We start from the raw sequence: 12,472 nt of genomic DNA, 5'->3' as shown, positions 1-12,472 counted from the left end.
CTTTTTGAATTCACGAGTTCACCAGTATCAAACTGTTGATTTGGCCACTCCTAACATTTCTGCTATCTCTCTGATGGATTTGCTCTTTTTTTTGAGCCTAATGAAGCTCTTCTTCACTTCCATTGAGATCTCCTTTGACTGCATGTTGTGGGTTCACAGCAACAGCTTCCAAATGCAAATGCCTGGAATCAACTCCAGACCTTTTACTTTCCTAAGTGAGGATGGATTAATGAAGTAACAGCCCATGCAGCCCACAAAATAACTTTTGAGATAATTGTCCAATTACCTTTGGACCCTGAAAAAGAGGCAGCTACATATTAAAGAGCTGTAATTCCTAAACCCTTCCTCCAGTTAGGATGTGAATACCCTCAAATTAAAACTGAGCGTCTGCACTTTAGGCTTATGTTGATTATCCAACTGTATCTTGAATATGTTTTGGTAAACGGCTAAAATACCAAAACTTGTCACTGTGCAAATATTTCTGGGCTTAACTGTACTTAGAGTAAAGGGGGACGATGACGGAAGATCATTTTCTCAATGACGCGTGAATCGATTCAACGAAAAAGAAAAAGGAAAAAAACACCAATCCAGCAACACCTGCTAATCAATCCAAGCTCACTGCACTGCAAACTTCTACCATTCAAGTGAAAACTGCAGTCCATCCCCAAACATTCCTCCCAAACTCCCTGGACTAGACTTAACCCCACGCAGACTGGACTATAACTAAAGGAAAGATAGTAGTAAGAACTAGAATTGTGCCTTTCCTGAAGGAAACGCAGGATAGTTGCACAGCGGATACTATGGAAGTCGATATAAGGAACGAGGGATGAAAAAAATACATATGGAAGAGTGCGGATGGCTGTTAGTTAAAGTCATGCATGGAACGGTTTATAGCGTTGCAACCAAAGTATTTCAAACTACAACAGGTGACCTGTTTTTTTGATGCCTGTTTACTTGGAGCTTGGATCAGACTTTTGGCTGTACATGCAAATTAATCATTACAATAAATTTAGGATTATGTGTTTGTGGAGTGATTTAATTCTTAATCCCACTACTTTTGGAAAAAACATTACATGTACGCAACTATAATAATAATATAAATCGGATAACAGTGTAGTTGCGCATTGCTTTAGTAATATAATAACTAAATAATAACTATAATAACTAAAACAATGCACCCACTCTGGCCAGTGGCTCACAACACACTAAATACCTGTCTGCACACACAGTATGACCACAGACTAGAGGGCAGCTTAGACAGTAAAATACTTTCTTTAAAAGTTAGAGCAGCATCTCAATTAAAACTTATAAAAACTGAATAATTAAAGTGCTAAGAGAACAGCAGCTGGCCCAGGGTGTACGCTGTAGTCAGTCTGGGGTACTAAGGCCAGTGCTGTAAACTGGACGCTGCAGTTGGTGCTGACTTTGCTGATTCTCCAGGCTACTTGGATCAACGTAGTCGAGACTGAACCTGCAGTTCCAACAACACGGAACGCTGGCACCAAGACACCCATCGACTTAGCCTAGCAGCAATGAACCAAAACCTGCCACCAGGACCCCAAGGTGTTTGTATATATGCCTGCTCCCATCCTAATTACTGACGTAGCCCACATAGAAAAACACAGACAGAAGGTGCTCCACTACACAGGCTCCATATGCATTAACATCCAGTGCATTAACAGGTAGTTTATCAGGGGAGAAAACAGGGATAAAAAAACAGGAATTGTGGAAAAATACATCAGATTCCACAAATAAATAAATAAATAAAAGGCTTTAGTGCACAGATCATTATACACAGTGCAGATTCTGCATTAATTAGAAATGAAACCTCATTAAGAGCTCATGTTTAATTTAATAACGATAAAGGAGGCTATTATTATCTGTGTGACCTCCAAATCGGCTGTGTCCCAATACGAATAAGCCTCCTGAGAGAATCCGTCAGCAGCTGATCTACAGTCCGGCTGGTTTCTATGGAGCATCAACATGGATCATTTCAGCTGACAGACACTGCACTGGACGTTTAGCTCCAACACGCTTCACTTTAATTAGGATGTTTTAAAGGCGTCATTAAAATGGAAGCGACTACAAATAAACAGATTTTAGCCGGTATAGATCATCTTGGTACACGATGGATGGACCGAGATATTTGATTGATTATTGATTATTTCATTTATTTTTATCTGTCAGCGCTGCTGATGGAACTGAATTAACCCGTGCAGTGGTGCAACATCTGCGTTTTACATAATGTGAAAACTCCAGTCTTTTGTCTCACAGTGCTGTGAAAAAGTATTTGCCCCTCACTCGATTTCTTCTATTTTTGTTAATTTGTCTCATTTAAATGTTTCAGATAATCCAACTAGTTTTAATAAAGATAAAGACACACAAGTAAACACAAAATGCAGCTGTGATGTTCAAATGGGAGCTCCTCAGCCTGCAGGTTGGGGTTTAGATCATCCTGTCAGTCAATATTTATCCCATCTTTCTCCTGTTAGTGCTGAAAACCTACTCAGATGAGGGCTGGTGGGACATTTACACATATATCTTTGTGATATTGACTCCTGTGTGAAAGAGGCTCTTTGCCACACCCCCCACCAAACTGTCATCATAATGGCTTTGGGGCGTATTTAAGGAATACTGCACATAATCTCACAAGCCAGTCTTGACACAATTCTGCATTACTGTCAACACCAGGTTCCTCCTCAGAATCTCTACAGTCACACAAATCTGTTAATGTAACGTTAAAACCATCACCATACAGAAAGACTGAGCTCCATCAATATATATTAAGAATCCTTCCATAGTCTCACTGCAGGTCCCTGAATAGACCTTATAAACAAAGAACACTTCAGGGACACACAGAGCAGCGTAAGCGCAATAGACACATATTACTGGATATCCTGCTGTAAGTGTTAATCCTCTGGTAGAGTCTAAAACTGGTTTAAAGGTAGTTCGTAGGTACTGATGAACATGTTAGACCTTTCCCAGTCTCTCATTAAGCCCTCACACAATAAACACTGCTCTTAATAAAGTCGTGAGTTTGTCCTACTAACATTTTAATGTAAATCACTCATAATAAAGTAACAGTGAATAATAAATAATGATAAAGTAACAGTGAATAATAAATAATGATAAAGTAACAGAGAATAATAAATAATGATAAAGTAACAGTGAAGAATAAATAATGATAAAGTAACAGAGAATAATAAATAATGATAAAGTAACAGTGAATAATAAATAATGATAAAGTAACAGAGAATAATAAATAATGATAAAGTAACAGTGAATAATAAATAATGATAAAGTAACAGAGAATAATAAATAATGATAAAGTAACAGTGAATAATAAATAATGATAAAGTAACAGTGAGTAATCAGACTGCGCCGCCAGCACAGGGCAACGACAGCGAGGCGCCACAAGCACAGAGAACTCCGATTCCCACAAGCCCTCAGGCTGATTAGGCCCAACCTGGCACACCTGTGGACTCATCTACTTAAGGCCATGGCAAAGAGCAGCCCTTTGTCATGCCTTTGTAGAGGGGTGACCAGAATGGTACTTAGTCCAGGTGAGTGTTTAAACAAAAAGAAAAAATAAGAAAAGAACACAAAAAGAAAGTGGGCTGGAAAAACAAGAGAAACTGCCCCAAAACTACTTAAAAGCCCCAAAAGAAGGCTTCAATAAGAAACAGCTCCAAGCCATAAAAAGTGTTTGTTCCTCAAAGATCAAAGAAGTGAAACCTAAAGCTGATCTTCCTCTCATAATTACAGAGGAAGTGTTTGTAGTTTTCAGATTATCTTTTATTTTACTTTTCTATCTCCGCCTTTGTTTGAGCTGCTTTCAGTGTAGACAGTGTCCTGAAGTTCAGTCGCTACAAATCAAACCCTGTTCTTATAAAGCAGCATTAAGTCAGGTATAGAAAACATCCCCCTCACAACAGCCTCAGTCCTACACAGCAGGACTCAATACTGAGCTTTATCTACTTCATCTACTGTCACAATAATTACTGAGTCTGTCTACAGAAAAACTCTGAATACGTCACTCAAACACAAACTCCTCGCCCACTGATCATATGTAGGTCATGCAGAGCGCAGTTTAAACACAATGAATATCAAATGATATCTGAATAACCCTCAAAGTGTTAGAGCACTGTAATAATCACAGTATTAGTGCTTCAGGACACGGCACTGATTTCTGTACCAAATCCTCACAAACCAAACCCTGTTCTTATAAAGCAGCATTAAGTCAGGTATAGAAAACATCCCCCTCACAACAGCCTCAGTCCTACACAGCAGGAACCAACACTGAGCTTTATCTCATTAGGAACAGACTTCAAAGGGTCAAATATTTATTTACTGGGATGTCGGTCTCCAGCTGGTCATGACGTGTGATGTTTCTTAAAGAAACTGTAGTTCTCGTTTGATTCACGTCTTCATTTATCTAGAGTGATAAAAGAAAAAAATCAGTGTATAGAGAACATCAACATTAGTCCTGTAGAAAATATTAAATAAAGTCTTAAATTCAACCAGGCAAAGATCAGCTAAGCTAGCAGGTCACTGACTGCCTACATATAAAGTCTAAACAGTGCCACGTTCAGCTCTTATAAACCCAACCAGGTTCTCAAAACTAGACATTAGTCACATCTACTGAACAGACACAGGTGTTTTTACCATTTACTACAATTTATTCATTGTTTTTAACTGGGATCTGGACCGTCGTTGACCAAGTGCCCAGTGAAAGTGAAAGAACAGAATCTTTATTAATCTACTTTATAAAATCTGAGAGCTCAGTTTCCCCACAGTGTTTGAAATCTCGCTCCCCAAGAGTCTGAATCTCCTCCTGTGATCTGCGTCCTTCATACTCCAGAATAAAACTTCCTTTCTCCATATTTACTTTTGTAAATACACCGCAGCCTAAAAGACGTCAGAGAAAAAGATAAATGAAATGAAAATAAGGCGACGTTTTCTCAAACAGATTCTCTGAACATTTATTCTCACCTCATTCTACTGTTGGTTAATCAACTCTAACCTTCATCTTAATTACTAAACCATTTAAAACCCCCTTTGAGATCAACTGGTCGAATATCATCCACAGTAAAAGGTGTTCCACTGTTACTGAGACTCTTACAGCTCAATTAAACATTTAGAAAGACCTTCAGACACATTCTCACCTTTGAACTCATCTGTGTGTCTTTCTTCCATTGTGCTGTTCAGTTACACTACAGACCGGGTTCTTTGGGTCGAGTCTCCTCCATATTTCAGTTGTGCTTCTGTAACAGGAAAAATACGTCAGAATAAATGAGACAAATCAAGCCTGTAAATCAGTTTTACACATTCATAGTGTAACAGTGACGGTGCTGAACTCCTATGAAGCCTCTGAGTTAAGCTCCTCCACCTCAGTGGTGTTTATCTGATCAAACCAATTCATTTATTATTATTAGTTACAGACGGAATGAAGCTGGTGTTCATATTAAAATCTACAAGGTGTGTAAAACGTCACACGAGTAAAAGAACCAAACACTGTTTTAATGCCACCGTTAATTTTTGTAGTATAAATGTTACCGAATGTAATTAAAACATCACTTTATTAAAACGTCAGTCTAGACCTCACATATAGATCATGAACAGGTGTTACTCTAAACGCTGCCCTGGTCAATGTTTTAAATCTGCAGAGCACCTTTAGGCCTTCAGCTATTCAGCTCATCTTTATTTACTCGTAGAGTGAGTGAACTAGTCTTAGTCCAGCTCTGCTAACTGTGGAAACACCACACCGGCGTTTCTAATTATGAGCCCACCTGTATAGTTTAAAGAAGGCAGCACAAAACACAAACACAGAAGAACCGTAACCTGAGCGTAGAGTCCAGCCACATTTATCAGCTCTGCACATCCAGCCGTCCAGCTGTGTGGACTATAAACTGTGAGTGATGAGAGAAACATGCTGTTTCAGGCTTTTATCACCTTCTGAAGATTCACCCAGCTTATAAACCACTATTACTGTGTCTAAATGGCTGCTAACATTAGCTGTTAGCTCATCTCAGGTCACCATCTCAGGACGCCACCGATCTGCTGCAGGACACACACTCACACACACGCAGGTTTTTAAGTCTTATGAGGACATTCCGTATCAAACCAGTTAGAACGTGTTTACAGGGACCACCTTTCCCTTTGCTCTAAAGAGAAGCTGGAAATGTTTAAAAATATCACTTCAGATTCTTCTAGACCAACTTAAACTCTGGACACATCAACCTCACCTGACGCTGGTATTTAGGGACATGTTGAAAATTTCCCACCTGCAGTAAGAATGTGGTTCATAAGGTCGTACCTGCTCCACCAGGACGCTGATTACACAGGACAGGAATGAGGTCATTACGCTGTGTTAGAAGGACAAAGATGGTTTACTGGCACTTTATACACCAACACAGACATGACTGTGGTACGATGCCAGGATGTGCTGATTAAGCAGAACACTGTATTGGGCTTCATTCAAAGCAGTAAAGGCTGAAACACATCTGTCTCAGCAACGTTCCAGAAACAAGAATAAAATCCAGAACGTGGTTCCAACCGTGATCTGATTGGCTGCGTCAGACGCTGTTCTTGTGGTTGTAGTTGGTCTTTCTCATTTGCTCTCTGTAAATATATGATCATGAGGATCAATGTGGAAGTTTCAGAAAAAGACTAGAAATGAAAACATCAGTTAATCTTGTTTTCATTCACAGTGAATGTTCATCTTTAAACTCCCTGCATCTCCATATTAAAGCTCCTTATAGCAGATAAACACAGATGGGTTTTCCTGCCACTGTGGGGTTTTCATTATGGGCTAACAGGGTCATCGGTCATCAGGTCTCCAGAGAGACTCGTCTTCCAGAGCAGCGTCAACACAAACACAGAAATAAAGCAGAACAGAAACTTTTAGTTCTAGAACCACAAAAACAACAGAGAACCATTTAAAATGAGCACATCAGCCTGTCCTCACACATTACACTGACCGGACACTTCATTAACTCCACCTGCTTGTTTCTACACTCACTGTCCATTTTATCAGCTCCACTTACCACATAGTTTCTCTCTGTAGTTCTACAGTTACAGACTGCATTGCCCCCCCAAATTGTGTCTTTGCCCCACCAAGCACAATACAAGCAAGGGCTATTTTTAAAATTATCTCTGAACCAATCACAAAAATGCATTTTGCTTTACAGCGTGAAGATATTTCCTTGCTTATTCCTGATTGGCTCTTTGAGTCATATAAAAATGGACAGACTGCCTCAAACAGTTCAGTTGGGCAGTGTATGTTCTGTTAGTGTGAGCGAGAGGCAGGTATACTGGTAAACACTCTTCTGAGTTTAAACTGACGTCGTCATGGTAATATTTGCTTAACTGTGGTTTTTCGTTGCTTTAGTGTTACTTTCCTCTTACACATGTGTTGCTTAAAATATTTTATTAGCCGTTAGCGGTTAGGCTAACTTGGTTCTCCTAGCACAGGCTTAAGTTTATTGATGTCTTTCTGTGCATTTTTCATTTAATAAATATAAACTGTAGAAACACTTACAATGCATCGTTTTTTGATCTCAAAACAATCAACTGACCGTGTGAGTGTCACACCCGAGGGCTCCTCCACACCATGTCAAACACCACCAGCGTTAGCTGACTGTGCTCTTTCCCCGCGCAAGCCGTCGCGGCTCATGGTTTAAACGCTTCCTCGCCATCATAGCCAGTATTAAATGCTTTTCAGAGCGAACTTTTGGCCACACAGCACGGGCTTTTAATCCGAGCTGGTATCGGTCCAGGCCATGGCTTGAGTGTTCTGTAAGAACTGATGCATGCTTTTGCTTTCCGTGTCGAATATTTGAGGGTAAAATGAGAGAGATTTAGCATTCACAAAGCACGGCTATACAAACTGGAAAGCGGCACTTGACAATGATAAAGGATTTCAGAAGCACGCATCCAGTCAGAGTCATGTCCGAGCTTGGCTTTGTGGGCAGAAAAGAAACAGAGAGAGTCAAGGGGTGACACCATCACTGGTCTATTGGGTCCAACCCAGACAGAGAAAACCCGCTACTATGTTCGAAGCATAGCGGATGTGGTTCGGTTTTTGGCTGTAAATGAACTGCCTTTTCGTGGTACCCAGGAGTCGACTCAGGAGTCGAGTCAAAATGACGACATATCAGCTGGACTTTTCATCAAGCTTTTTGAATATACTTTAACCAAAGACCCTAAATTGGCAGATATAGCAAAACATATTCCTCAGAATGCAAAATATACATCGAAAGATATGCAAAATGAGATCATTGACACGCTAGTAAAGATGGTTTTGATTGAGATTAAACACAAATATGACACTGCAGACACAGCAGGCTTTTGTATAAAGAGTGATGGAACCCGAGACAGGTGCAATGTAGAGAACCTTTCCCTAATGATCAGGTTCATCTGGAATTCTGTTCCAGAAGAGCATCTTATTGGCTTACTTGACTTAGATCAGCTAGATGCTGAATACATAACTGATCAAATACTAAAGCATCTCTCTGATGGAGGTTACTGTTCTGATCACATCATAAGTCAGTGCTATGATGGAGCAGCTGTAATGAGTGGGTTGAAAGGTGGAGTGCAGACACTGCTTCAAAGAAAACTTGGTAGAGAAATTCCCTACATTCACTGTTATAAACACGATGGCTCTTTTCTTGATCTGGCCATATTAGAGCCCCTACAGCAACTTTATAGGTACTGACACAAACATCCTGAGAAATGAAATAAACGTGGCAAAGCCTATGTTGCAGAATAAATTCTTGACAAGATCAGCAAACCTTTCAACAGTGTGCAATCATCTTCAGGCCTATAAAGAAGCGTTTCCTGTCCTGCATTCTCTTTATGTGACCGCACTGGTGATGGGTGTATCCTCAGCATCGTGTGAAAGCTCGTTCTCTACACTGTCAAGAGTTCTTACTCCCTTTCGTCGCACAATGCTGCATGACAGAAAAAGAAATGTAGTGATTCTGGGCCATGAAAAGTCAATAACCAATAGGCTTGATATGGAGGAGTTTGTCAGATTATTTGCTAAAAGAAACAGAAGACGGCTTCTGTAAATTCTTAGTTCTGAGTTCATTTTAGAATACAGGCTCAGCTAAAGGTTTTAGATAACTGTATCCACACTGTGCATATAGAGATTTCATTTTTTGTATATAGTTTGTTTGGTTACGTTATTTTTAACTTGGCATTATTTTTACATGACCTTCTTGTTGCAAGGCAGGAGTGTTACAGCCACAATATATAGGTTTATAGTTGTGTTCAATGAAAATATGATTACTGTTGTTCATTTGCACTTATAGTCTTTACATAATTTGTTATACTGTGCATAAATACTGCATTGTACCAGTACGTTTCATAACATCAATAAAAACTTCAGTACTTTACCAGATTTTTTACCATTAAAGTGCAGTAGATAAGAATTTTCCTTATTTTATGTACTTTCATATTTTTTTCTTTTTCAAAATAGAAATGTGACGAATACCCCCCCCCCTTTTTTTTACAGAATTTGTATTCTTTTGTTTTCTTTATATTTTAATTTCCCAATAATCTAAATATTCTCACTCATTCCTATTTCCACGTTTGAGTATTCTCAGTGTGTGTGTAGGTACATTTGTCAGCTTTGACTTAAATTTGTATTAAAGCCTTTCAAGAAATAGAGTTGTTCTATTAGTAATGGCAATTTAATTAAGGGGGCGTATTAAAATGAAATACAATTAGATCATCTTTTTTCTCCTTTTACATAATCAACATGTATTTTTTAATCATTGGGGTTTAAGTTTTTATTTCTTTACCTCATACATCACTTTAAGCCAGTATCAATAGCTTGGCTGTCATCATTCATGCACAAATCAAGCCTTGAATATATTTCAGGCTTCAAAAACACGACAATCAACATGCCCCCTCATTAGGTTTTACTGCCCCCCCCAAGCAAAGCAGTCCAGAACCGGGGCTGTGAGAGGTCCTTACAAAACTACACAAACCAACACCCGCGCTCTTACACACAGACGCACACTCTCTCTCTCTCGGGCGCGCACGCGATCACACACTCTCCCTCGCGAACACACACACACTCTCTCTCTCGCGCGCACGCGAACACACACACATTCTCTCGCGCGCGCACGCGAACACACACTTTCCCTCGCGAACACACACACATTCTCTCGCGCACGCGAACACACACTCACACACACACTCCAACAGACGCACACTCTCTCTCTCTCGCGCGCGCACGCGAACACACACACATTCTCTCGCGAACCCCCCCCCCCCTCCCTCTCTCTCTCTCTCTCTCTCTCTCTCTCTCTCTCTCTCTCTCTCTCTCTCTCTAATGTCTCTTCCTGTGTGCAGATTCCTGTGACTTCACTCTGGATCCAAACACAGCGTACAGGTCTCTCGCTCTGTCTGACGGGAACAGGAAGGTGGAGCGTGTGGGATCTCACTCGTATCCTGATCATCCAGAGAGATTTGATTTCTGGTGTCAGGTTCTGTGTAGAGAGAGTCTGACTGGACGCTGTTACTGGGAGGCTGAGAGGAGCGGGACGGTTTATATAGCAGTAACATATAAATCAATCAGGAGGAAAGGAGGCAGTGAGGACTGTGTGTTTGGATGGAATAAAAAGTCCTGGATTCTGAGCTGCTCTGATAACAGTTACTCTGTCTGTCACAATAATAACAGCACTAAACTCTCTGCTCGGCCGTCCAGTGAGAGAGTAGGAGTGTATGTGGACTGTCCGGCCGGCTCTCTGTCCTTCTACAGCGTCTCTGATGATCAAACACTGACGCACCTTCACACGTTCAGCACCACATTCACTGAACCGCTCTGCGCTGGGTTTTATATTGATTATCGCTCCTCAGTGTGTTTAAAATAAAATCTCCTCCTGAGTGAAACACAAACCATAAAAATATCAGGTTTGTGTGGTTTTATGTGTAAAACAGTGTAAAGATTCATTTTTACATCATTTATATCTTCATTCTTCATGTGGCTTATTATTATTATTATTATTATTATTATTATTATTATTATTGTTATTATTATTGTTAGTAATGGTGGTAGCAGTTTAATATTGCCGCTTCCTAATGTGCTGGGATTGTATTCATGGTCTCTGCCTTTGGTTCCCCCCTCCCCCTCCAGGTCACTGCTCTGCTCTGAGGTGTGTGTGTGTGTGTGTGTGTGTGTGTGTGTGTGTGTGTGTGTGTGTGTGTGTGTGTGTCTGGCCTCCGTTCAACCGTCCTTGCCTGAGCCTCGCGCGCTCCAGCATTCAGGTAAACGTGCAGGTGTGTCTGGAGCGTCGGGAGCTTCATGGCGCTGCTTGTGTCTTCAGCGTGTTGTTTGGTTTGTTCCTCACCTGCTGGGGCCGACGGCGCTTGGCCAATCAGGAGGCTTCTCTGCGGCGCGTCATTCATTCCGTGAGTATGTCTCGTCTGCTGAAGCTCTTGGCTTTGATCCAGCAGCGCTGCAGCTCCTGTTTGTTTATGGTCATCAGTGGGGCCAGTGAATGTGGTGCCGGCCGACGCGCCCGCTGTATAAGCGCTATAAGCGGCCTGTATCCGGGGATAAGCCGCCGTTTCGCCTCACGGAGCCTTGAAACTCCCGGCGCCCGCGTTTAAAGCGCCGCTGATCGTTTAGCGGTCATTAGGCCGTCGGGCACTCGCATTATTGAGCGGCGGCTGGTGTTTTAATGTTTGTTCTTTTGGCTGTTCTGTGTGATGAATGTGTTTGGGGGGACTGGGGCGCCCCCTAGTGACCGTTTTAAGAACTAACTGAGCGTCAGAACAGCTGTATGTTGGCCTATCACAGCCTAAACTGCAGCCATCCTGTTAATCTGCTGTGGGTTGCCATCGCCTTGTGTTATCCTCTTTTTCTGGGGGATTTGGCTGCTGAGAAATACTAGTGCGCTTGTTTTGTGCACTTGGTGCATTCAGTGTAACAGCTTTGTGTAGTTCAAGCCATTTTTTGGCGGTGCCTAAGATTAAGCCCAGTAACTCTCTAGCCGAGCGGCACTGCAGCCGTTGTCTCCTGTTCTTTCCTTTTGGGTGTTGAGTTGGGTTGATTGTACTGTAGGTGCTGAGAGCTCCAGGGGGCGTGGCTTATTTTGTGTTCACTTTACTTTTGGGAGTTTGTGTATTTTGGTTTGCTTCTCTTTGCACGGGTGACTTGTGTTGAGATGTTTGGTGTTGCTGAAGGTGGTCTGCCTCCCCTGGTGAGTCTCTGCCCTACAGGTTTTTTTGTTTGTATTGTATTTTATTGAATCAGCTGGCAGCCAAAATATTTTAATGTTAATTATATTATTTTTAATAATTGTAGTATTAATAAACTTCCTAGTTTGATCAATCTAGTATTACTTTGCTGTTGCTGTTAATATTAAATGCTTATTTTTGTAGTTGTCGTGTGTGTGTGTGTGTGTGTGTGTGTGTGTGTGTATCTATCTATCTATCTATCTATCTATCTATCTATCTA

The 12,472-nt window shown here is 41.0% G+C and overlaps 1 protein-coding gene across 1 annotated transcript in view; it reads left to right on the top strand.

Annotated features, from left to right (window-relative positions):
• Nucleotides 1-10,992, top strand: part of LOC108415118 — a 51,156-nt gene extending 40,164 nt beyond the window's left edge. The window contains exon 14 of the mRNA XM_037543596.1: nucleotides 10,363-10,992. Coding sequence (XP_037399493.1) covers nucleotides 10,363-10,883 — 521 coding nt within the window. The 3' untranslated portion in view covers nucleotides 10,884-10,992. The remainder of the gene's footprint in view (nucleotides 1-10,362) is intronic.
• Nucleotides 10,993-12,472: the final 1,480 nt, after the last annotated feature.

This window comes from Pygocentrus nattereri, chromosome 12 (assembly GCF_015220715.1).
Source record: "Pygocentrus nattereri isolate fPygNat1 chromosome 12, fPygNat1.pri, whole genome shotgun sequence".
NCBI classification, from domain to species: Eukaryota; Metazoa; Chordata; class Actinopteri; order Characiformes; family Serrasalmidae; genus Pygocentrus; species Pygocentrus nattereri.
The sequence above is the reverse complement of the archived record's forward strand: the minus strand, read 5'-3'. Positions and strand labels throughout refer to the sequence as shown.